Genomic DNA, 27784 nt, shown 5'->3' with positions numbered 1-27784 from the left:
ACTCCAAAATCTAATCAGATCGTCTTCCTATGGTGATAAATACTATTCCCGAGTCTTAAGTTTAAATCTTAAATGGTTCTTGAGATATTGTGATAACGGTCAAACGGGACGGACGGACGGACGGACGGACGGACGTACGGACGGACGGACGTACGGACGGACGGACGTACGGACGGACAACCCGAAAACATGATGCCTCCGGCACCACCTTCGGTGGCGGAGGCATAAAAATGAAAGAGTTATGAACTATTGAATCTGCAGTGTCACTGTCACAAAGTGCCGTTCCCATTTGTTTCAAAACACAAAATAATAGAGTATTACATTTTCAAAGTGTATGACTATCTTGCTGTCTACAGTACCTAAAGTGTACAGTACAAATTGATTTTCCTCTTCTTTTTTAATATATTATGAAGCAATAGTGACCATAATAAAGGATATTAACAAATTAAATCAAAATTAAATCAAGCCAACACCCCCCTCCCCCCCCCAAAAAAAAGGTGTTTTTTAATGTGTTGAAAATCAACTGAATTTTTGATAACAGGAAGTCGATGGAGTAAATATTGTTTACATAGGATGCTCAAATATTTCCTTACCCAAGTTCCTGTTTGCACGCAATAATGTACAATGTATGAAATTCTGCAGTAATTACCTGTACTGTACATCCATTCCAACGCCCTGCTTTTTATACAGTAGGTGGAGTATATCGTCTATTACATTTTTCTTCAACGAGCGTAAATTAATGCTAAACATTATTCTTTGTTTGGTTGTTTTGCCTTTTATCTCAGACCTACATGTACATTGTATAAAACTGTGTGAGGGTTGTTTAAAATAAGACCTAAAATAAAAACTTGTTGTATTGCCCTTTACATGTAGTTGCCAAAACATGGGTCGGTCAGTCGGTCTGAAAAGTTGTTGTTCTTTTTTAACTTTTTTTTGTCGCCCTCTTTGGGCCGATATTTTTCAATATGAATGTTTTTTTCCTCGCCCTCTTTTCGCCGATATTTCTCAGTTTTTAATGCTACACACATGTACATGCATTTCAGCATCATCATTCCATTCATATCATTTTTAGGACTTTGAAACTACATGTAGGGCAGAAGACAAGTGAGAATTCGAAATAATTTGATATTATGCATTTATATCCCATTTAAAGAAACACAATACATATTTGTTTATTCATTAATAAAAAATAATATTAAAAAACGGTTACCGGTACAAAAAAAAAAAACTTTTTTAAAATGCTGACTGTAGATTTTCAGATTTTGGAGTCGGTCGCAAAGGGCAATACAACAAGTTTTTATTTTAGGCCTAAGTAAAATTCTCGGGAACTAGAGATGAGTTTAAAAAAGATGTCTTTTAGTGATATTTACAAATTATGTACGGTGTTCTGAAACAATTATAAGGCAACTTTAAAAATTAAATTCTTCACTGGTACCAAAAACTGGAGACAAAGTCTTTATTTGCCTTACCCTGTAAGAGCGTGGAGCACTGCCTGGGCACAACGCGGTACATGTAAAAACAAGATAACAGGAAATTGATCTGTCCCAAAATAGTTTATGAACTTCATGGTTTCCACTGTTTAACAATAATATGACTACTTAGGGACTTTTATCATCATACAGCGCCGCTCTTTCAGTAACCATGTCATTAGCCGTACATGTACAGTACATGTATGTACAAATACTAGTACTACTTGTCAAAATTCCCACTTTTATAGATTCAGGACAGGTAATAGTATGTACATGTTAAGGCTGTGCACAACAGTGTAATGAAGTACCGGAGTACACTCCCAGGCTTACAAGCGAATACTCGAATATTCGGACGCCATATTTTTTATAATTTTTTTTTATTTTTTTTATTTTTTTTTTTATTTATTTATTTTTTATTTTTTTAATTTTTTTTGCCACCACCATACCACTGGAGCAGTATCGCAAGTCCATCGCCGAAAACGCATGCAATTTTACTTCGAGTTGCAGTTGACGGCGCCAATTTAATAATAATAATAACAGTAAACAATGCCGTTTTAAAAACCAAAGATGGCAGAATAATCCAGTTTCCTTCGAATCCAAACAGATATTCGGACATTTGGTCCCAGTTTCTGAGTGGTGAGTTAGACAGTGCTTGAATTGGGAAACATTTTTACCGATGGTACCATGCCAGCGGCTGCCGCTCTCCCTGGCACGGGTAACCATCAGCCTGGGAATTTTTTTTGTTTGTTTTGTTTTATTGTGTTTTTGCGGCCGAATATTTGAGTAAGAGAAATTGTACTCGGTTAGTTGTCAACCTTGCAGGTACATGTACTCGAGCATTTGACTACTCATCGCAGCCCTAGTACATGTACTGTACGTTGATGTATGTCAGTGAAAAAAATACACGGGGGCTCAGGGCGAATTTGCCCCCGAAATGCCCCAAAGAGCCCCCAAAAATCAGAAAAGAGCCCCTGTAAATTTGCATAGAGTTCAATGCAAAAAATTTTTTAGAGTGTTATTTTTATGCAGGCAAGCTTGAAAAGTAGCCCCCGAAAAATAAATATTATTTTTTTCCCTGATGTATGTTTTAGACCTGATATTATCAATCTTTTAAATATCAACATATCAATCGCTATACAGAATAGAAAGATTGCCTCTCATTTTATAGTCCTCATGGCTTGCTTTATCATTTGCTACATGTATACCTTTCATCTAGACAAAACACTGCATAACTTGTGCCTCTCGAGGCCTAAACAGTACATGAAGTACACAAAGCCTACAAACCCCTAAAGATAGACCTGCAGACGGTGTGGTGGAATATACAGTTTATAGGGCAATCTAATTTCTACATCAAGCTGACGGGAAGTGACACTTTTCCCTAAGATGAGAGAAATGGGGAGCTTCCCTAGAATGGCCGATGTGTACAGTATATGTACACTGTATGTGATGGATCATAACATTATTCTATTATTAACGGATCTAACGGGAAAATGCAGTCATTCCTGCTGTCTGGTTTCCAGGTCTATCTCTGCTTGTTTAATTAATTTCATTCTCAATTTCTATCTTCAAAACTGGACTTGGTAGTTTTCATAACTTTTCAAACATGATGCATTGTACCAGGCTGCCAGCGTGCTGTGCCAAAGGGTTACAAAATTACTATTCCCAATTTCCCATGGATGATCATGTACATACATGAACATGTAAGTGTGTGCAGAGGCGGATCCGCTGTGGGGGGTATTGGGGCATGGGCCCCCACGCCACCCCTGGCAAAAAAATAAAGATGGTAACAACAATTTTACCTTTAAAAAAAACAAAAAAACAGGCCCCCCAACCCTGGCAAAAAAAAAAAATTAAAGTAACCAGTAACCACAATTTTACCTCTTTTTGTTGGCTCAAGGGGGGGGGGGGGTGTTGAATTTTAAAAAAAGTGCTCACTCATTCCCCCCCCCCCCCCCCCCCCACAATTTTTGTCTAGATATCTAGACCTAGACGAGGTCTATTTCAACTTGATGATGTTGTTAGTAACATGCCACATTTAGATTATTATTATAGATTTGGAGAGCCATGCTTTTCAGGGAACATTTTGTATCTGATGTTCTTCCACTGTTCCATACCTGCACAATGATAATGCTCAAAAATTATTTTTCACCTCTGCCAGGCCTCTCGCCAAGAAATTAAAAACGCGTGGCGCGACCCGAGGGAAAATTTGACCCCCCCCCCCCAAAAAAAAAAAAAAAAAAAAAAAAAAAAAAATGATTTTTTTTTTTTTTTTTTTTTTTTTTAATTTAAATTTATTTTTTACAAGTATTACAAGTAATTTGATGAAATTTTAATACCATACCTGCCAACCCTTACGAATAATTCAGAATATTCTGTTATTTGGGGATTTCTAGGACCAGAAAATCCGGAATTTTCTGATTTTTCAAAAAAAAAAAAAAAAAAAAAAAAGATTTTTTTTTTTTTTTTTTTTTTTTTTTTTTAGAACGCGTGGCGCTAGGTCGGGCTCATCAGGAACGCGTGGCGCGCGCGCCACGCGTTATCTGTGTACGCGAGGGCCATGCTTCCCAGAACTTGATCAACCTTATCTTTGAGTCTGCTTTAGATTTAGTCTCCAGAAAAATAGATCAAGCAAGTGGTCTACTCACCCAAAATATAAAATTTGCAAAGAACAGTGAGTATTTTGTGCAGAGACTAATTTGTGATGGGGCACTGCTTTGTCGTGTCATTTTGGGCCTGGCCTGTTGTTGCTGAAGAAGTTGCTGCTGTTGCTGCTGTTGTTTCTTCTTCTTTTGCACCCGGCTCCGGTTGGGTTGAGCTTGTGGTACGGCGGCGTTTCTCTGAACAGAAGACTGAGGAGTTATCGGTGGGGCCGTTGCGGCAGCCTGAGGAGGAGGTGCACTGTATGCATTCGGGTAGTCAGTCGCGTATCCACCGCCGGGTCCCGGTGGTGAATAATAGGCTTGCGCTGAAGAAGGCGGTGGATTTGTGCTGTAAGGCGGTGGGTTTCCGTAATTATAATCACCCATGATGAAGAGATAACAAAACACACTATCAGAAAGTATTAATTGATAAAATCAGGGAGATTTGCCCTTATAATCGCCAGGAAACGATCGAATTTCCTCTGATACTTTCGATGGATGCAGCGCTGGATTACCACACCGTCGCTGAACTATACCGACGTCAACAACATCGCATTGTTCCTTCAATTTCATACACGCAATTAATGATGAAGCATAAAGTTCGTTTTAACGTTAATCCTCTCCTACGATTTTATAACCTTGAATAAATGGTAGTCTATATCAGTAGAAAGGGTATTCCTGTGTCACAGAATTCCGATACTTCATCAGCAAATACCAATAATTTCAGGAGACCAGGTGCAATCCCAACCCCATGAATTAACTGCGTTGAGTCACTGAAGATATGCGTACTGTATGCGGTATCTGCTAGAATCCAAAATGACTGGTGGTACGCTTTGTGTCTAATGCATAATGCCAAAGCTTCTGCTGCTAAATAAGTTATATGGTGTACGTTACTTTTTTGTGTGTTTGTTTGTTATTGTTCGTTTGTTCATTTTTTTAAAGATTATTTACAATTCTACAACTTCATTTTGAATGCAAAATTTATATAACCGATGATCAATCAATAGGTTTTTCTTTTTCATGACATGGCATACATTTCAGGCTTTTAAACAAACCAACAAAATGCACTCAAAAATTGTACTGGGATTCAGGCGCGTATACGCAGGATTTTTTCAAGGGGGGGGGGGGGGGGGGGGGGGGGGGGAGGTGGGGGGGGGTAAGAGGACACATTTTTTTTTTTTGGTCTTGAAATTTGGAAATTTGACATTTTGCTCCGTTGGGGGGGGGGGTAGGGTCACCTGTTTTAGGTCAGCCATGGGAAGATTTTTTTTTTTTAAATTAAAACCAAATAAAATCCAAAGAGGGGGGGGGGTTAGGGGGGGTTTACACACATAAAAATACCAAAGGGGGTTTAACCCCCCCCCCCCCTTTGTACGCGCCTGCTGGGATTAGTACTTAAAAATGTGCTACACATTACCAATATCCAAATTCTAGACACTAGAAGGGTTGCTCCTATATCCTGCAATCAGATGCAGAACTGGTACAAAAGAAGCCCAATTCCATTCTTGGTCGATCTATTGAATGACATGTAACTATATGATCGTCAGACATAGTTACACTATCCGCAACACCAGATAAGCAATTTGTTTTCACTTCTTAATATAATTTAATTTTGTTACCAGTTTGTAAAATGATATTTTACTTTTTAAAGGCAGGCTTTACTACTTTAGCCAGAATGGATTTGACGACCACCCAGCGAGCCAGCGAGGTCACTATGACAGGTGGCTATCTCATTAACTCAGCTCTCATTTAACATAAGAAAAAGAGGATCATGGGGGACCAACAGGCACCGATTGGGGAAGTTTTCTATATAGAGGGAGCAAGTAGCTACAAGAAGGACAGTGTGCCTTTAATTAATTGACAATTCAATGCGGTATCAATCGTAACTGCTAAAATTCTATTCCTCTTCCATTCTCTCCTCTGTGTCTAGCTCTCTCTCTCTCTCTCTCTCTCTCTCTCCCTCTCTCTCACACACACGTTCTCTCTCTTTCTTTTTGTCTTTCTCAATTTTCCCCTTCTCTCCTATTTTATCCGTCACTCTGTATTTGTTTCTATTTTAACGATTTCTGGCCCTACTAACAAACCGATCAGCACATGATCCGTATGAAACCCATGAATATCAAAAGTATATCTGGTTTGCTATTGTAAATTTTAACTTATTTTCTGTCAATTTGAAGTAATTTTCCAATGTATCACCGTTACTTTTTTTCTATCTGTTCAAATCACGCAATTATTCACTTTTACAATTTATTGCAACTAGCCGGCTCTCTTTACAAACAAACATGAACCATTACAATTCAATTAGGTCAGAGAGGAAATATTATCACATGTACATATTTATTTATATCTTTATATTTTATATTTCTACTTTGAACTTGAACGAATTTTAAATTTATATCATGTAATGTTTGATTTCGCATTTATTTATTGCATTGTAAAAGGTTACACAATTCAGCCTTCGGGCTGCGAGATGATTTTAAATAATACAAACCATTTTACTTTATGAAATTTAGCATGTATTTGCCGGTAGTGATACGTACGTTGATAACATACAAGTACCACTTTTCAACCATGCACTTAGCGTAGGGTTTTGCTAAGTTGTATCTGTGTTTGTTTTGTTTTAGTTTTTATGAGATGTACTAGTCTAACTCATAACGCTGATATGTATTTTTTCGAAACTGTTGCATTTATGCAACAATGACTGTAGTTGTTATTAAGATATTAAGTTAATAGATAAAAGGCAAAATGTTTCGTTGATATGGTATACTGAATTGAAAGGAAATGGTAATATGCATCAAGTAAAAATGAAATTTAAAAAAAAAACGAAATAAATGAAAGCCTAGAATATAGACAACTCATTTTTCACGTCCTGGTACATGACGTCATAGGCCAAAGTATACTTGTATTCGGTTTCGCTAAATATTGGGCACGCCCAGTTTTGAGAGAGTATTTTTTTTCATGACCTGCTCACTGGAATGCGGATCTAGGCCTTCTAGGGGCACGGGGTTTCATGTCCCCACCCCTTCCCCCGATAACATTTTAATCCCTGAACAGGCTCTGACTGGAAATAGGCCGACCCTTATATTCCTCTTATCAGATCGAGACTATTCGAATATATACAATACTCATTCTGCAAAAGCATATTGGACCCATCACTGCGAATAATATATATTTTGAAACGTCCTGAATTGTTTTTTTTCCCTTTATGTAAGCCTCCATAGGGGGATTTTACTTCATAATTCTCGTTCGAGAATATACGATATACTCTTCCCTCTAATTATGTATAAAATAACGATCAAACTTCAAACGTAAGTTCTCGTTTAATCTTACTATTATCATGCATTTCATAGTTCATTTTCACTCCATAGTAACTTCATGCTATCATTATAATGTTTATTTTCTATTCGTTATTAATTGTAATCGTGTAAGTGCACTGTGTACATCTTAATTGATGTCCTTGTTGGTATGAAAGTGATAACGAAACTCAACTCAACTTCACCGACGCATGGGTGCGGTCATTGAAGGGAGAAAATAAGCAGATCAGACCGGGGGGGGGGGGGTGTGAGGGATGTGGGAGGAGGTAAGAGGACACTTTTCTTTCTTTTTTTTGGTCTCGAAATAAAAACACATAAAAATACCAAGGGGGGGGGGTTAACCCCCCAACCCCCCCCCCCCCCCACCCCTGTGTACGCGCCTGCAGAGGGGGGGGGGTAACAATATATTGGCTTCATAGAAGGGGTGTACAACTCAGTATGGTCTCAGTATAAGAAACAATCACCTGCCCGCGTGAATAAGGATGTGACAGGAGGACGATAGATCTATAATCTCTATCTGTAAATTGTTAATTCCAATGTAATAATCATGACGGTATTGTTATCATATTTAAAATACTTAAATGTGACTGATGTTCCGAGATCCCTGTTCAGATCGAGCGAAGCGAGGAAGCACAATTTTTGGTCACACTATTTTCAGTTTTGGAAACGCCCCCCTCTCAAAAAATGAAATGGAAGCCGTTATTTCAAATCACTGGTGAAAGAATATGTTTTGATTAATACGTGATGATACAAATTTTGCCAGGAATCCGCCTACAAATTGATATATTTGGTAAATTATCATATCGATCCAGCCTGGATAGATATCGCGAATGTTAACATTGAACCTTTTAGGCATATATTTCTGCTTTTTTTGCGAATTTAGGTTGAAGTATTGCCAATTTTTTTACTAAACAAACTTCGCGAGAACCATAATTTGCTTGTTTGAGGGCATTTAAAAGAGGCTGTATTTTGGGGGTGCATTTGCGCTCATTTGAACGACATGTATTTACATACATTCGATTTCAACTTAAGATATAATAACATTTTGCTGAACTGATCAGCTATAGCCTATATTTTTTACATATCTCTCTTTTTAAAATTACGAATAAATGTATTATGCCCGAGGTGATTATATCCACGTTACAATATAAAATATGCATATTTTCTATATTTATTCATTTTGAAGTCAAAGTGTACCTTATGGTGCAGGATGGCAATCAAGGTCTGTAGCTAAAAGTAAAATAAAAACCTGCTTCTGTGCAATTCCAGGTAATTATTAAGCTATAGACCTATATTAGCTGTTTGCCACCAGTAACGATCACTAACGTCATAGTATGGTTCTACGGCCATGTAAAAAGGGGCACTTTGGGGATACTTAAAAGGGTAAGGGGTACACCCCCCCTGGCCCCCGGGAGCGCCGCCTCTGATTGAACTTATAATTTTTCTGTCCGACGATGTCTATACTGTCTATTATGATGGCTAGGATGATATGCTTTGATCAAGCTGCACAGTTGCCACCGCCCATTTCGGCCCCAAACTTTGTTTTAGATATACTTTGATACACTTGTATATATTTGCACCAAGCTTTAGTTGGTAAGACTTTTTGATTCACTTTATGATAACAAACCCATTACTTTTCAATGAGGGAAAATCATAGCTAAAAAATTAGAAAATTATTATTTGGGTGAAAAATATACATAACAGGGGAGCAATAAATATTATTGTAACTCATTTATTTGAGAATACTGAAATATAGGAGTTGACAAATCTCTATCTTTTAGGCAAAACCTTTACCCAAGAAGAGCACGAACTTAACTATGCAATTTGCGTTCTAATAATGGATGATAGCAGGTGAATGAAACATGGAAATTGCTTTTTCACCACGCACACACATGCTGACCGACAAAAGGCACTGCCCGGATTTGAACCGGGGATCTTCTGTTTACTAGACAGACGCTTTACCAACTAAGCCACAGCGCCGCTCGATATCCGCAGTAGGTAAATAGTCAATCTAGCATCGTGATCCTATTTGCTTACGTGCAAGACAATGGTCTGTGACAAAGACAATGGTATATGTGACACGTAGCAACTATTGATTGTAATTCGTTTGATGCAACTGCCATAGCATAATACCATCCACACATTTACAATACATTTGAGCTGTTTATTAACTATGTTTTCTAGAAATCAAAGAAACTTTGTCTAGAGTTATATCATAATTATATTTTATGGTATTTCCTCAATCTGACAGAAAAGTTAAATTAATAGTAATAATAATAATAATACATAAGATTTTCAAGGCGCAAATCCACTTGATAATTAATTTTCAAGGCGCAGATTTTGCAAAAGATGAAATACATGATAAATATATACAAAAATGCATTGGGAAAGGTACAGACATGAAAGGTAATGGTAATCAATTATATCAAACAGATATTTCTTGAGATTTTTTTTAACATTAATTCACCAGAATTGCTACAAACGGTTTAACTATAGGCATACTTCATAACATTATCAGGGATAGGGCCAGGCAAAATAAAGAGGCAGGAATAGAGAGAAAGAGAGAAATATGACACATGCTGAATGAAAAAGAGAAAGATGCATAAAATTATACAACAACAAAAAAGGGGCTGGAGAAAATGGTTGTCAGAGTCATATTGAACTCAAGGCGGCGGAGCGACCTCCAAAATGTGGAAGGGGAAGGCACCATTCAAGGGCACTTTCAAGAAAATCTCAAAGCGAAAATACACAATTTTTTAGATATTGGTATATACCCCTACATTGTGAATACCTTATCAGGGATGATTTCAATATTTGTTTCTCTTTATACATCATACAAGATATTGCTTTAGCATCATACTTTGCATGCAGTTGAGTGTGGTGATCTGAATATTCATTTGTGAGCGAGCGAAGCGATCAATGACAAATTTGAAGATTTATGAGGTTGCAGTTCGAAAAATTACATCTAATAAAGAGGGAAAACCCCAATCCTGGTGGGGTTACAAGCACATTCTCATAACGGAAGACTGAAAAGACCTCGTAACATAATGCGAGTGAGCGCGAGCTTAGAGGAAAACTGCCCTTAGACGCTTGAAATGGGCACATTATTTTAATGATGAGAGGAAAAGGGGACACTTATCAAAAGAGATTAGAGTTTATTTATTAGAGAATTAGATATTAAAAGGAGCACGTGTCAAAGTACAAATGGGAGTTATCAGAGGTGAACTATGGGGCACTTCTTACACCTTAAAGAAGAGGCACTCACGAGGGATGAAAAAGGGCACTTATGAGAATGGGAAATGCATTTGTCGACGGAAAAGGGGCTCCCATCATATTTTGATATGGGCATTTATAAGAGGTGAAACGGGGGCATTTATGTAATGGGGATAGGCTTACGTCCCTTATTATAAAGGAAAACAGGGCACGTATCATTGATAACAGGGAAATTATCAGAGGTGAAAGGGGGCAATTATTAGAATGAAAAAGGAGCACTTATAAAAAAAAATTAAATGTGCATTTGTCGAAAGAAAAGGATTTTAATAGGGACATTTATCGGAGGTGAAAGGGGACTTTTACGAAAAAGGGGAAGTGGCTCTTATTAAAAAGAAAAAGGGGCATAGGTTTAAATAAACGGGACACTTATCAGCGATTAAAAGGGGTATTAATGAGACGGGGCACCTATATAAGAAGCCTGGAAAGAGCATTTATTAAAAAGGAAAACGGGCACGTGTTATAATAAAAGGGGCAGTTATTAGAGGTGAAAAGGGACGAAAAGAGCACTTATCAGAAGGGGAATGGGTGCTTGTCAAATTAAAAGGGACACCTCTCAGATTTGAAAAAGGAAATTGTCAGAGGTGAAGGGGCACTTATCAAAAGTGAACAGGGGCACTTGCTAGATATTACAAAAGGCACTTATGTGAATGGAAAATGGATACTTATAGCAAAGGAAAATGAGAATTTGTCGAAGGAAAAGGGGCACATGTCAAAATAAAAGAGGCACTTATCAAAGAAAAGAGGAAGGGGCACTTTTGGCCACACATGTTTTATTAATCACACTTCCGCAATCAGAACCAGATTTGGTTAATTTGCAACCCTTGGCTTTTATGCCTATTTCAGGCTCGATTGAGCACATTGAAAAGCTATTTGAAGAGGAACTGGGGTGAAACATCCATAAAAATGGAGTGTACATAACTCCATGTATACTTTGTGGTTTTCCTTTATGTGCGTATGTGGGGGGGGGGGGGTATGCGTGCGTGTGTGTGCGTTTAAATTTTAAATGTTCATGCACTTAAATATTACACCGCAATACAAGATGGAAATTTGAAGGCCTGATCATTCTCTTTTAGTGCAAATTGGGATTGTTACCTCTCCCTTGGAATGTTAACAACTTCAGAGTTAGTTGTTTTTGTTCAATGCTTTCCACTCCCCCCCCCCCCCCCCCTTCTTTCTCTCTCTCTCTCTCTCTCTCTCTGAGCCCTTTCTCAACCCTTTCTCGTTTGCTCTCAACATGTACGTCTTTTAAACAACTCTCTCATCTCATGTGATTATTTCACACATCTTAACAAAGTACTTATATTCCATCTTCTTTCTCCCTATCACTATCATCTGCCCCCGACGATCAGAGAAGCATTACACCATGGTTAAAAAATTCAAAGTGGAAAAAACTACCTAATTTAAAATTTAAAACAAATATATATCAGTGTCCTTTTTTAAGCATGTCATTGGCCCTTCTCACCATCTCTCCCCCAGGCTCCCCCTATTAGTCATCCATTAAATAATTATAATTAAAGATATATATATATATATATATATAGATATATATATATATATATATATATATATATTGTTTTGAGTACATGTGTCCAGGTGAATGCTCTCCAGTAATACCCCGGCTCCAGGCTAGGCTACCGAATTTGGTGCTCACAGCATGAATACTGTTACCAATTTAACTCCTGGCGGATGGAGAGTGGCAAATATGAATTAATATCTTGCAAAATGGACACCAGTGACGAACCAGGGCTTGAACCTATAACATTCGCATTTCCAGTAAAGTATTTAAACCACTCGACCCTGACACCTCCACATAGATCTGCATGCAAAAGTTGGTAACAATCGAATCAGAAGGAAATCAATTTTGTCCCCTATTTCCATCATTTTATTTCTTCAAGTTCACATCACCTCATTAGTACACATTACTGAAGGCAGCATGATATTACCAAAGGCAGCATACATTGCGCACTATATAGAAATAGTGTGTTAACCCATTTCCATTGTTACCTTTTACACCTAAATATCCAACAATGAAATAAGAAATGAAACGTGCGGTTTAAAGTAATTTATGATTGTAGTGTGAATTAAATATAATAGGTGTTCATAACAAACAGATAATGATACATTTTCTATATTACACAACTATACATTGCATTATATTCTGAATATTATTTTGAAGGGAAGTGGTTCTCATTCAGTGCCTGAATACTTAAAAAGACTGTGGCAAAGTAGGATTTATGCATGAGTGTACATCTCCATTGTTTTTTCATTAAATGTGGTAAAGGAAAGGTTAAAAATACCAGCAATTCAATGATACAACATCATCATACATTGAAAGTCTTGTTAAGAACCTTGTTAATCTGATGTTATATATGTTTTAAGTTGGCAAGGAGATGCCCTACTCTCTCCTGCTAATTCTGTGAAGTACAAGTAGCAGAACTTTTCCATAACACCATGAAGAAATGTTATAGGATTTAAAAAAAGAAGTGAGAATAAAACATACATGTATCATACTACAGTTCATGACACACAACTATTCATATTTACTGTCAATCTTTTTAAAGTAATATTTCACAAAATAAAAGTAATTTAGAAATATGTGCAAGACACACACATAATAAAGACACAGCATTGTTGTTATATTCTTTGGGCTACTATTAAGTTTGTACTGTTTGAAACCACACACAAACACACACACAATTCCAACATTATAAAGACAATACTGTGTTTATAATGACTTTGTATTAAGATATCATTACTATGACTCTATTGGAAATGAACTAATACTGATATAAAGTGGTTCAAGAAGGAGCATTAATATAGACAATAAAATTTCATATATTTTTAATTATTCATATAATTTGATTTTGCATTCAATATCAATCTCTTTATATTTGACTAATCTCTAATTTAATTTATCAATTGTATGCACTACATTTTGAAATGTTGTAGCAATATCTCACTTTGCGGACAAGTCAGATAACACTCTATAAATTCTTCAGAGTATCTGGTGCGATATGTTTCTCAAAAACAATTGAGATTATGTGTCAATTAAAAGATAATATTATCCCATTTCTCTTTTACTGTAATTTTTTTCTCCTTTAAATTGATACTGATCATTCTTAGCAAATGATGTACCATGGTAACATAGCAATTACATACATTGACTGACAGGGAGTAGACAGACAAATATTAAATATTGAGAACTTGCATGATGTGGTTCTCAAAAGAAAGTGAAACTAAATGTCAATAAAAAGATAGGTTACCTAAATAATAAGCACCAAATAACCCAAAATCTATAAGACATTATAAATAAAGTTATTATGCAATAGTATTTGTAATAGTCAACGGTAGATGACACAACATAGTGCCCCCGAAAAATGTAAAACTGCACTTGATTTATTTTTAAAACCCCCCAAAACATATTGAAATTAAACTTAATCTGACAAAATTGCAATTATCTAAATTTGAGATATCATTTCAGAAGAAGTCTATGTGAAGGAGAGACCAGCTTGGTAGTGGGTAGTGAAGATCTTCTCGATGGAAGACACGTAGGCAGCCGTTCGGATGTCAAGACCCAGGTTGTATTTCATCGCTACCTTCATGATTTGCTGTATAGGGGAGAGAGAAGAAATGAGAACAGTCTTCAATAACAAGACATACTGAAGCTTTCCTTTTTATTTTGCATTCGTGAGAGATCAAATAAAGCACAAGAAAAACCAGAAAGTCAGAGTTAAACAATATACACAAGAGGTGAAGGAAATAAAGGTCCAGGTTGTATTTCATTGCTACCTTCATGAGTTGCTGTATAGGGGAGAGAGAAAAAAGAAGGATGGTTTTTAACAACAAGACATACTGAAGGTTTCCTTTTTATCTTGCGTTCATGAGAGATCAAATAAAGCACAAGAAAAACCAGAAAGTCAGAGTTAAACAATATACACAAGAGGTGAAGGAAACAAAGGTCATAACAAATATCATAACAACCTTCATGATTTGCTGTATAGGGGAGAGAGAAAAGAAATGAGAACAGTCTTCAATAACAAGACACACAAGCTTTCCTTTTTATCTTGCGTTCACAAGAGGTCAGATAAAGCACAAGAACGAACAGAAAGTCAGAGCAAGGAGATGGTCAGAGGAAACAATGTACACAGGAGACAAAGGTCATAACAAATGATATAACAGCATCTGTTGATTTTCTTCTTCATAATAATAATAATAATAACTTCTTGTTTACATTCTGATTTATATCAAACCGCTTTACAATATTGATGCAAGTAAAACTAAACAGAGAAATGACAAGAGAACAGACTCAACAAAAGTGAAATTATCAAACACAAGATAACAAGGTAAGGTGACAATTTAAGAACTAGGTTGAATATGCCTTTTCCATTAGATTGGTTTTTAGTTTTGATCTAAACAAAGTAATATCAGAGATGCAACAAATGGAGGCTGGAGATACCTTTGTGATGACTTCATGCTCAATAGTTTGCTTTACTTGACATCGAATTTGTAATAGGAAAGCATCTACTTTAAATATTATCAACTCAAGGGCAATTTCAATATCCTATTGTATGTCCCATAGAAATCATGTTATGATTATGTAATATGTCATTGTCATGTTCGTACGTTTCAAAAGGTGATGCGCAAGGCCTCTGAAATTGCCTTAGATTTTCTTTTTAAAGTAGCTGCGATCATGTTCTCTGGTGAAAAAGTTTGAATATGTATAAAATAATCCCATTTATAGCTTCTTATAGCTACTTGCGCCCTATATATAGCAAACAATGCCTAAGCAATGACAGTTTTTCTTATGAGAGCTGATTTGATGAGATAACCACTTGTCTGTGACCAAGCTGGGTGGTCTAATTTTTCCCAGCCAAACTAGTGCAGTGGGGCTTTAACATGCAAAAGGGATGATTCTCCACTACACAGGGCCTCCATTTAAAATCCTAACCAGGGACAGTGTGTTTTCCACTGTAACACAGCCTGCCTCGTTAAGCCTGTTTTCATCACCTCGAGATTGCCAAATATCCTGCTATTTTAACTATCCCGATTGCAAATTATCCAGCTAATTTGCGTCTTCATCAGCCCGCAATTGCAATTAGCGGGATATTTGGTGGAGATAATCATCCCAGGATATCTTGGGCTATCTTGGGCTAGCTTGCAAAATATCGGCTATTTGCCCGGTGCGTCTTCACCAGCCCAAAGACTTGCACTATGTGGAACGCTGAGCAAAATATCTCGAGCTAGAGTTTCGAGGTCGAGTCTCGAGCTGATGAAGAGGCCATTTGTAAATTCTGGCTCATATCCCAAATCGGAATGGTGGGCTATTTGGCAATCTCGAGCTGATGGAGACATACTTTTTGAAACAGGGGAGGGGCATGTTAAGGTACCGGTAGGGGGAAATATAAGTACAGAGAGATGAAAGAATATGCAAATGGAAGAGCATTCAGAACACACAAGTTCTTTGTATATCTTTTATTCCTATGTTCATCAATACACATGACAAGACATGGTTTGTGCCTCCAGCAATGGTTTTCAAAAGTATGAAACTCAAATAAAACATTATCTAATACATGAAATCTACATGCCTTTTAATAAAGATGATTCAATATTTTACGTTGTGAATACACTCACAAGGAAAACATGTTTCCTATTGCTTTCAATTTCATTCCAACCCACGTAAGAATCACTTCTCTATAGAATCTTTTCTTAATAGATCAATAAGAAACTTAGATTATTAGAGCTTTAAATATGAAGACATAGGCTCCTTTGGTTCAATACAAGGCTCAAGAAATGTTACAGCATGATCAGCTATTAATCGTAATTTGTACACTTTTAAAAAATAGACAGCAAATAGACAGATATACATTATCTAAATATATTCTAGTTTCCCAACATCCTCTTTTCATCATAGATACTCTGGAGTCTGCAATTTATTCAACCAATCTTATAAATTATGAGTGAATCAAAGTCTACTGTGCATCACATGTTTGTGTATACTCTATGCAGCATATCAGGATAAAAAAGGAATCTCCCATCTGCAGCAAAACATTACAGTAATGGCATCGTCTGGCTGGTTGAGGGCGCCTTTTAAAATCTCACTGGCCACTCAAATCATGCATATACCACGCCAATGCAAGAGAGAGTAATTCAAGCAAGAACAAACGTTTGCTACAACATAATGATGCATAGGCGCTGCATACAAAATCAACCTAGGTACAATGAGGTGCTGCCAAGCAAGGCTCTTAAAAAGCACCTCGACAGCCGGACGATGACATCATTTCAAGCAGACAATTTGTCAGCTGCTCTACTAACGTGATGATACAACTTTATCATCACTTGAAGTATACATGGTATGCATACCGAAGTCACATTCAGAGTTATACGTGACACAATTACATGATACACAAGGAATAAAGAGTGAAGATGTCCTTAATATGTTCTTAATTTTTGTAAATTCTATGAGAATGGAAGAAAGCTAATACAGGATACATTATACTACTTTCACACACAGAATTCTGCATTCCTGTAAGAGTAAAAACAACGATTGCATTTTTATCTGATGAGGCAGATAATGCCAAGTACGCACACATACATTGAAAATGATATATGCAATTCAAAGTTATAATTAGAAAATCGATGACATAATTAGTTATTTGTACTAACAGCCTTCAAATTCAATCATTTACAATACAAATATAAATGCAAGTGAATTGGAGTCTAATACATTACTCTGCTTTTACATGTGAACCAGTAATTCTATGGCATTATATTTTTGTCTTCACAATATACCACATGTTAAATTTTCTGGCTCATTACAATATTGATTTCAAAACCAATAATGCATGTATTTCCATGTCCAATATTTCATATTTTGTTCTTACAATATGAAAAATAAATAACCGCTGAATATGCAAACATAACATATTAAACGTATATCATAACACCTACTATTTTAACATCTCTGTCAACTTTGAATAATCTATTCTTTTCTATTTCAGTGGTAGACTCACATAGTTTCATTTCCTCTAAACTCTATTAGTCAACTATATATTATTAATAAAAATGATTAAGTGTAGAAATGATTTTCATAAAGATATCCTTATTTTCAAGTCTGCAAATGAGATCATCCATATATTTCTTCTTCGTAATTCTATTCAACCTGGTGCTAGCTCAGTATTTTTCAGTGTATAATTCAATTTCTCCATTACAATGACACATTCATGTAACAACATCTATATTTTCTTCACCATACATCTTTTACATGGACATTTCATTATCAAAATACGAAATAATGTTCATAAAGCTAATTGCAAACTATTTCTGCATACTGAATATCAACTAATCGTCGCTGTTTTCACGAAGTGACGGTAGTGAAACAAATTTGCATTCACTTTGCGTTACGATTTTCCTCACTACCGTCACTTTGCGAAAACAAGGACGTAATGACATGATGTCCCCATGTACTTCCTAAAGAAGTTGGATATCATTACCATTCTTTGAGACTTGACAGTCATTAAATTGAGCCAACAAATGAAAATCCAAGTTATAAAGTTGTACATTGAAAACAATGGCCTAAAATTTGACATGACAATCTCAAACTCATAAAATTAATCTTTAGCACACACAAAACCAACATATATGTGTATTTTATGTTTAACACTGACTTAGACCTAAAATAGGGATAGAAAACGTAAATATGTAATGTACATCTAGGTGGCTTCTAAACATGTTGTGCTGCTAGACATGGCTAGAGATCTTAACGTCCAATCTTGACAAGTTTTCAGTTGAAGGTATTTCTTTATGAGGTAACATCATACTGGACTCCTTCTCTGAACACCTTTAAAAAATCACTTATAAATACATAGCATCCCCCTTCAGATAACCATTTTCATCACTGCAAATATAGAGCATACGTAATATATTAAACTTATAAAGAGCAAAAATAATATAGAAATACAAAAGTAAAGTCTTTAATAGACACATAGAACATTTTCCAAAATCTTTCTTTTTTCATAAAGCCTCTTTCCCTATTATCGATACTCTGGACAAATTTCTTTTCATAAGCTTAGATCATACATATTTCATGCTAATATATATATATATATATATATATATATATATACATATTATAACATTAGCCATGTACATGTATTTGATTTTAAAGTAGGGATTCAATTCACCAAACTTGCAGCTCAAACAGCTAGATGTTCGCATTCTACGATACATTTTATTACTTCCAAAATGTGATCACATATTTACTCACAAGTAATTTTCCATAAATATCACTTCCTATATAGAAATGCATGTTTCACTATCGAGCTTTATTTGAAGAAAAAATTGACACAGATTAGATTAGATTTGATTCAGCTAAATCTAATCTCATGTAAGTTTTGACTTCCAGTCTTCTAAACTTCCACTTTTGAGATGAAGGAAGCAAATGTCCTGCTCGGGATTAAGAATGACATTTACTAAAAACTGCTGCTATTACCAGTATGTTTTTCATACTACTTAGCCATGAAAGTGCTCCGTCCATTCTACTGTTTCTAATAAAAAAGAGTTTAAAAATACAGTCTATGAGTAATCTGTCCATTGTATTTGTTTCTAATACAATTCTGTTTCTATCTTACTTCATGTGACAGATCTTGCCGAGTGGTAATGAATATAAATACTCTAAATAAAACTGAAACACGAAAAGAAATTATATAACAGCTCCATGGTAAATGTAAGATGGTCATCCCAAGTCAGATGCACTGGTTTAATTGAAGGTAAGTCCAGCATCATGGTACGTGAGGAAAATCTTCTCAATGGAGTTGACATAGGCAGCCGTCCTGATGTCCAGACCAAGGTTGTATTTCATGGCTGTCTTCATGATTTGCTGAAAGATAAAAAAGGAAAATGGACAATGATCCTCAGGAATTCAACCATGGCTCAATATTGTTGAAGTCAAAACCCTTGGTAATAATAATAATAATAATAGGCATTTCTATATTGCCGTCTATCTAGAAATTCTATTCCGAGGCGCATTTATTGTTACCCCAGCTTTAGCCTAGCTGCCATTACAGCGCTCCAGCATTTCAAGGAATTAATTCCTGCCAGGTACCCATTTACATCACTTAGGTTGAGTGTGGCAAAGGTAGATCAATGTCTTGCCAAAGGACATTAGTGCCGCTGCGGGACTCGAACCGCGGACCTTGTGATCGACAGTCCGGCGGCGACGTATCCACTCGACCATGACCTTTAACGAAATTCTTAGGAATGCAATCATGGCATTATTTTTTGTAAGTCAAAGCCAATAGAAGCCTTGATTTTAGACCGATTACTTGATTTTGAGCTAAATAGCCCCACCCCCCTCCCTCTTCTCTAGAAGAGGAGAGAGAGGGAAGGGGTAGTCTTGAGACTTTCAAAGTATAGTCAATAGTTTCAATACACTCCTAAGGAAGATTGCAGTCAATATCTATTTCTACAGTGCCATTGGTTACCTTGATTCTGGGCTGAGTACCTCCACCCCCACCCCCTCTTCTCTATATCCTATCAGTACCAATTATTTGATCACTACCAAAGATAACATTCTAAATAATAAACAAATATGACAATTATATGACAAACATTCATTGATCAAACTTGCAAGGTCTATGTATCATTTCTCAAACATTTTCTATTTTAGACTAATAAGAAACAACTTATCAGAATAGAAAAAGAGGCAAAAATCACTGCAAAATGGAATTAAAAAAAGATGAAATACGTTCTTGGACATTCTGGCAGGGGCAAAAAGTAGAATGCGATTTACAACAAGAACAAGAACAAGAACATGAAAATTAAAAAACAAAACACATAACTTAAAACAAACACATTATCAATAAGCAATGAAAATATTGCCTCTTGAAATGACAACAAGTACAAAGTAGCAAAGAAAATGAAGCACCTAAAAGATGGGAATCCTAACTTATGTTTGTTTATTTAAAAGTAATGCTTGCATTTATTAAACGAATCTGTTCTACTGGCTGTCTGCCCTAACAACAAAGAAGACGGAAGACTTCATGCATGGCTGATCATCAACGAAACAGAGTTTGTTGCTATGGCAGGCATCCAGTGAAAACGAATTCATTTAATATAATCATGGAAATGCAAGCATTACTTTAAACAAACAGAACTTTGTTATTCCTGGCTCATTTTTCCTGATTGAGGTGTCACATGAAAGGGCGGAAAATGACCTTTCTGGAAATGTGATTTTCTCTTTGAAATTCAGATACTGTTTGCCAAATGACTTTTTGGTACCCTTTCTTCAAATTGTTTTTAATCACTCATGCATGAAATATGCATCATATGAGTTGCATCAAATGAAAGAAGAGGATCTAAGCTTTACAAATATGTGTCATTTATTAATTATAATTGTGATTAAATTATGATAAAACATCAATAATTCTCAGTTTCATTTTTTCTGGGACGCACTGTACAATATATATACAAATTACGAGAGCACTGGAAAGTTGTATTCTGCAGTTTTCTATACACATGTAGCTTTTAACTACAAGCTGTCCACTCCATAAGGGTTTGTTAACGTATACTGCTGTAAACCGTCACAGTTTCCCGGAGGTGGGGTTAAAGCGTACTTATGCATACAAGGCGCTTTACAACTTAGTATCATAAAATAAACAGATAAGTGAGTACGTAGAGCACCTTTGTTACGTACAGCTACTGTTTTCAATCTCCATTTGCCATTCATTCAGTACACAAAATCTGCGTCTGTTTAGCATGGCATATGTGAGCGACCCTTTAGAATACAGATGTATTTATCACGATCATTATGTATATTTCACTATTTTTGTTTCATATCTATATACATGTATATCGCCATTTTTTCTTGTATTACCCCGTTTCTGTTATTCTGATTACACATATTATAATAAGTACACGTATTAGTCGAAGAAGGACCTGCTAAAAAGGCTGACAAGAATACTAATGAATATACTGTACCAAAAGAAAGAATGGATATCTACATGTACTACAACAGAAATTCAGAATGGGTATTAATGATGAGAGAGAGAGAGAGTTAGATATGGGCTTAAAACAGCACATGTAAAGGATGACAATACTGAAATTAAAAGAACATGCATTTAAACATAACCACAAGTAGTGTGGCTTCAAAACTGACCGAGGATTTTTCTACCCTCTTACTATTAAAACAGAATGAAACATGTAAATTATCTAGTCTTTAACACTGTCTAATCAGATTCAATAACCCAGTTGCACCACCACACTGACCTATTCCTAGCAATCCAATTTATTATATATTTTCTCTAGTCTAATGCTGATGCTGATGAGTTTCATGAAACTTGTTATTGATAACAGGTAACAATAACTGTTTTAAGCTACTGAAATTGCGACATTTGATTGGCTGAGAGCAACTTTGTTGTAGATACCGGTAGTCAGCATTTGTTATTGATAACAAGTTTGATGAAACAGAGCCGTTGTAGGAGGGAATGACGTATACAAGTATAGTGAGATAGTTTACATGCTCTAAGCTTGTCTGAATTCAATCGGCCATTTTTGTTAATGTAACCAAATTCAATGCATCTAGTAAAGTGCTTTGATATGAATTATTTCATTCACCTGTTACGAATAATTGTATATCAAAAGACAGTATGCAAATTGCATATATTACATGCTGTTAGGTAGGCAAGCCATTTTGTTTATCCTACCTAGCACCAATTAAAGCATGCTATTTGCATTATGACTATTAAAACACAATTATTTGTAACACTACATTGATAAAGGTTAATTACGAAAATGGCCTATTCAAAGAGGTGAAAAACCCCTTCTTCCTGAATGCCAGGCTTAAACACTAGGATGAAACAAGAGGAACTAATACAAAAAAGAGATGCAAAAAAAGAAAGGCAGAAAGAAATTTTAAAAATGGATATCAAACATTTTTTCCAAAGGAAATTAAAACTAGAATGACACAAAGTTTCAAACAATCAAAAGAAAACTGCATGATATGATGAGTTGCCCATGAAATGAAATGCTAATATAGTTAACAGCTTGGAAACTATGAAGATGATTATTATTAAACGTGTGTGTTGCTTTTGATTTGGTTGATAACAATAACAGCAATCTTGAGCAAGTGCTTACCCCATTTCTTTGAAACGACAAGTATGCTCCGCTTTGAGATGATCGTTTTCTTCTGAGTTCGATGACTTTCCGCTGAGCCCTCCTCGCAACTTAGCCCCTCCCTCCTCACAACTTAGCCCCTCCATCCTCGCAACTTAGCCCCTCCCCTTGGCTAAACTATACATGTATGTATGGGCGGCGAGTACATAATCCCCTCCCCTTCCATTTTTTTTTATAGAATTCACATTTTTGTATGCATCTTAGCGTGCTGCTCGCAAAAGTATATGCTTCTTCCCTGAGTTCCTTATCATAATCTATAAATATACTCAAAACTTGCACAACAACATAGACTTAAAATAACATGAGACATTTTACCATACAGAAGATTCAAAATCTATACAAATTTAGACTAGGATAGTAGCATTTTTTGTACGTAATTATGTAAATAAAAACACTAGTTATTTTAAAACAGGACTAAATACTAAAGTTCGAATAAGATTTATCAACAGAGGTTGTCATACACATACTACCCATAATATCTTGATGCACAAAGTTGAAATAAGCAAAAAGTTATTGTGTGTTTGTTGCTACATGTACATAAATTTCAATTAAGAACATATTTTTTTTATAGATTTCTATATTTCATCTAATTTTTTCTCGCATAAATTGCACAATAATTTGTAAATCTCAGCTGTAGATTTGAGACGCTCTCATCCAACAATATTAAGTGAAAAACATCAATATCACAAAAAAGTACACATGGGACAAGACATAATGTAACAAAAACGACTTGGCACTAGTAGTATACATATTTCACAATGTACATGTATGTCTGATTAACAAATATTCTAGCAGCTACCCTAATCGCGATATTAAAGCTGGGCATGCATTTACATTATGTTTTTATGAATGAGATAAATTTATGTTTTTAACTCAAATGCTTTTTGAGAATTTATCTTCTCAAATGAATTATGTTTTTACTTCTTTCTCTTTTGCTGGTAAATTTTTCTTTTTATATCTATGAATATCCATACACAAATGTCAAAACAAGTTTGGAAAATCTACTACGTCCATGTATGTTTTGAGAACTGTAATATGTTCTTGTAATTACCATTCAAAGCAAATGAATTAATCAAAGAACAGGAAATAAAAGGAAATAACATTTTTCAATTGACGCAAGTGAGCGATGCTGAATTGAAAAACAATATTTCAGGTGACATATCAACAAGTTATGAATGAAGTTGTTTCTTTAAAGAAAAAGATGAAATAAGGAACAGAGACATTTAATGATGAATGTACATGAAATGAAAGGATCAAAGAGAAAGAGAGGTACAATACCGCCCAGAAGTTATTGGGCATGCGGGATCGTGTTTCACGATAGGAGGTTAGCGTGATTGTAGACGGGTTTTATCGTGTTTTTATCGTGAGAAACATCGTGATTTGTATTCATCTCTATCATGATTTTTTTCCTCAACTTGATCAACCCGCTAAATCCCCGATGCATATCGTGATATTTCCTTTTAGTTTGTTATTATCACGATAGAACTGCGCACAGCATGCTGTATTTATACGCTTGCTGAGCCTGCGCATCCTCAAACATACCGATGCGCGCTTGCCACTGACGTCACAATCACTTGATTATTACATCACAAAAGCGTGAATGAATGCTCTTTTCATTCCATGCATAAATACACGAGACAATCAGCGTGTTTCTATTAAGTTATACTGCATTATCCGGTTGAAGAAATAAGCGTATAATGCCAGGGAAGAGCAGTTAATATCTACGCGCATTACCAGGATAAAATACACCGCTCCGATCTAGCCAGAAAAAAGGCGGTGAAAAAGTTCATCGAACTCTGGCTAAACAGGTCACCGCAAGGTATTGTGGGACTGCTAGGTCAACCCGGGATTGTAGTGTCGCGCGTGTCGGGGTAAAATTTTCCGATCACGTGATCACTCCTATTTCCGGTTTCTCACCGGCATGTGCACTCAATCGGAACGGGGTGTGTTTCTATCTACGTTATCCGGTTAGCCTCCCCTGCATTATCCTTCTAAAAGAAGGATAATTTTGCCGGTGAACGCGTAAAAGCTCTCTCCGGCATTATCCGGATAATGCCGGAGAAAGTGTGTTTCTATTAGGAAAACTTTATCCCTTACCGGCCATTAACCGGATAATGGCGGATAATGGATTTAGATAGAAACACGCCGAATGTGCTACGGGGAATGTTTGGGATTGCGCATGCGGAGAGAAAAGTTATCCGATGAGAGAAGTGCAGAAACCAAGAACCAGGTGTCTAATTGGCCTTTCCCACGATACGACATCTTTTTTTTATTTGAGGGGGGGGGGGGGAGGAATGTTTGGGATAGCTCATATCATGGCAGAGGAGATCCGAGAGTATATCAAGAGTTAGACCGAAAGCTTCAGTCTCTAATATCGACGGCTATTCCGCTTATGTTTAATCCGAGAAAGACTTGTCGTTAACATTATTTATTGTGCAGCGATCTTGATTTGAGTTAATGAATGCTCTTTTTTTTCCGGACGTCCGATACCTACATGTGCGTACGAGTCAGCACGGCTTGACCCGGTGATATTTTGATATTCATAAACGCGTGATCTAATTCGCCTAAATTTCGCCATTGCAATTACTTGATTAAAATTGTAAGAATTTTAAGAAATATACATACTTTCTTATGTCCGATTTATTGATCGGAAAATTAGATCTAAATAAGGAAAAACGGGAAGAAAAGAAAGGCTCACCCCCCCCCCCCCCCCCCCCCCCCCCCCGTCGTGCGAGCCGTAAGGGTCACCGTCTGTGTATGAGGAATGTTGACAAATGTAAGATTTATCAAAGAGTAATGACCCATATCAGACGGTTATTTCTGTCTAATCGAGAGTATTCATCATTACATGTACATATCAGATCTAATATGTGGGTAGAATCTTAGAATTTATGGATAAATGCGGCTGTTATTTCTAGAAGAATTATGTGTATGTTGTGAGATTTTCAGGAAGGCGTGAATAATTAAGGGAAGAGGAGAGAAGAGGCGGAGGGGTACCGTTACCGTTAGCGTGACAGGGACAGAAAAGAAAGAGGGAAGGGAGTGAAGAGTGAAATATATCAGACAAAGATAATTAAGAGAGATAGAGAATTGAAAATTAACAGAATAAATAAAGGATCCGTAACTCCAAATAATAAAAAAATATAATAATTTTATTCATTCATAATACCAATCGGTTGACCCTGTCCCTACACATTACAAATTTTGCCACAGACCGCAAACGGCATTTTCATAAACCAGTATTATCAAAAACAAAAGCAACGCGATCTCGATCAGCCAATGTACCTCGTGGTCCACAAAGTAGTTGAAATTTGATATGTAGTGCGCGCGCTCAGGGATTCCCGGAATTGGAAAACCCCTCGATCTCGATCTCCATTTTATGACATTCAATACATGTACACATACCTGGGTTGGCAAGCTCCCGTAATCAAAATTGGAGTAATACATAAGGAAATAACAAAGAAATACACGAGGATTGAGGACAAAATATAAAATGATAGAAAGAAATCTAAGAAAAACAAAGTATTAAAACACATTTACGAAGGAATAAACCAGAAGAATGATTAATAATGATAATAATAATAATAAATAATAACGGCTTAACAAAGATCTACATATGGTAAGAAATAAGGATAAACAAAAAAAAATGATTGATCGAATTGATAGCAAGAAAAACAAGGAATTAAACAAAGGGGGGTGATTGTGCAAGGGGGTAATTCTCCTTGAACCGTAAGGAACAAGCGAAGGGAATACATACACATATTTATATTTCGAGAAAAGGTAAAACAAAGAAATAAAAAAACAGAAAAGATGATGAGGTAAAGATTTAAAAAAATGCACGCGCTTATAGTTTTCTCTCGAAGGTTCAATCATCACTACTATGATCACGTGATCTTACGGCGCGAACATGATCTGTTTATACTAACTTCTGAGATAACCACATGCTGCCCGACACCTTGACTCCAAACCCATTGTTCAGAAACACTTGAAACACAATATGAAATGTACGCAAGCTCTCTTGTCATTTAAACATTCAATTCATTGGCGAAAAAATTAGAATTTCCGATTGATGAAGTTCTCTGCTTGTTTCGTCTGTCTATTTGATTTTATTTTTAGATTTACTCTTCTTCCTTTTCCCCTCCTTCCTTTTCTTTTCTTCTCCCCTCCACCCCCCCCCCCCCCTGCGTCGCCAATGATACGAGTTTGCTTTTAAAATTATCATTTATTTTATATCCGATTGCGAAGCAGCAAACCATAAATGAATTGAATGCAACATCAGGCAAATTAATTATAAATATTATTAGCGCGAATAAACGTTAGAGGGACTAGAACAGGAGCTATTATTGTAAAAATGTCCACAAAAATAAAACACAACTTCGCGAATGATAGTGATACGGGTCTGCTTTTAAAAATAAAATCTATATCATATTCTAATGCGAAGCAGCAAAATGAATCTAAAAGGTTGAAAGGTTTGTTTTAATTCTTAATCTTAAATTGACTAACTATCTCTTAACAAATAATTGCGAATGTTAATCAAAGCCAAAGGCTGGACATACGAGTACATAATGAAATGCATCATCTTGTACTTTGAGATCACATATGGAACACAATTCTACAATTTCTAGAGGCTGACTTTAGTGACGGTCAGGTGCAGACGGCAGGGCAGCTTACTATTACCACATCGATATTTATAAAGAGATGTTCTATCACTGAAATCCAACTTTAACATATATTCTTCCAAACCGATTACCTGTTTAAAAATTCTGTAATTGAAACATGAACTTCATGAACTTCATCGTTCCAGTTTTGCAAATCAATGTCATTTAATCTACGATCCAACTTTTTTTCTTCCTTTCCAACATCCTATTTTTTAACATCGCCATCGTACAAAGTAATTATAAATGATAAAAAGAAAAAGAGG

The 27784-nt window shown here is 36.0% G+C and overlaps 2 protein-coding genes and 1 non-coding gene across 4 annotated transcripts in view; all 3 read right to left on the bottom strand.

Moving 5' to 3' along the window:
- Positions 1-4889, bottom strand: part of LOC583480 (tetraspanin-17) — a 35139-nt gene extending 30250 nt beyond the window's left edge. The window contains exon 1 of the mRNA XM_003725636.3: positions 4115-4889. Within this exon, the coding sequence (XP_003725684.1) occupies positions 4115-4495 (381 nt within the window). The 5' untranslated portion in view covers positions 4496-4889. The remainder of the gene's footprint in view (positions 1-4114) is intronic.
- Positions 4890-9329: 4440 nt separating this feature from the next.
- TRNAT-AGU lies at positions 9330-9402 on the bottom strand. Its single transcript has one exon. It is a non-coding gene; the product is annotated as a tRNA-Thr (tRNA).
- Positions 9403-12554: 3152 nt separating this feature from the next.
- LOC584300 (glutamate dehydrogenase, mitochondrial) overlaps positions 12555-27784 on the bottom strand; it is a 32043-nt gene continuing 16813 nt past the window's right edge. Inside the window, exon 12 of one of the 2 annotated variants that reach the window (XM_030979613.1) lies at positions 12555-14303. In XM_030979613.1, coding sequence (XP_030835473.1) covers positions 14184-14303 — 120 coding nt within the window. In that variant the 3' untranslated portion in view covers positions 12555-14183. Of the gene's footprint in view, positions 14304-19103; positions 19571-27784 lie in introns of those variants that run through there. The other variant, XM_011671760.2, reaches the window with a different exon arrangement.

This window comes from Strongylocentrotus purpuratus, unplaced genomic scaffold (assembly GCF_000002235.5).
Source record: "Strongylocentrotus purpuratus isolate Spur 01 unplaced genomic scaffold, Spur_5.0 spur5_scaffold_10, whole genome shotgun sequence".
Taxonomy (NCBI): Eukaryota; Metazoa; Echinodermata; class Echinoidea; order Camarodonta; family Strongylocentrotidae; genus Strongylocentrotus; species Strongylocentrotus purpuratus.
The sequence above is the reverse complement of the archived record's forward strand: the minus strand, read 5'-3'. Positions and strand labels throughout refer to the sequence as shown.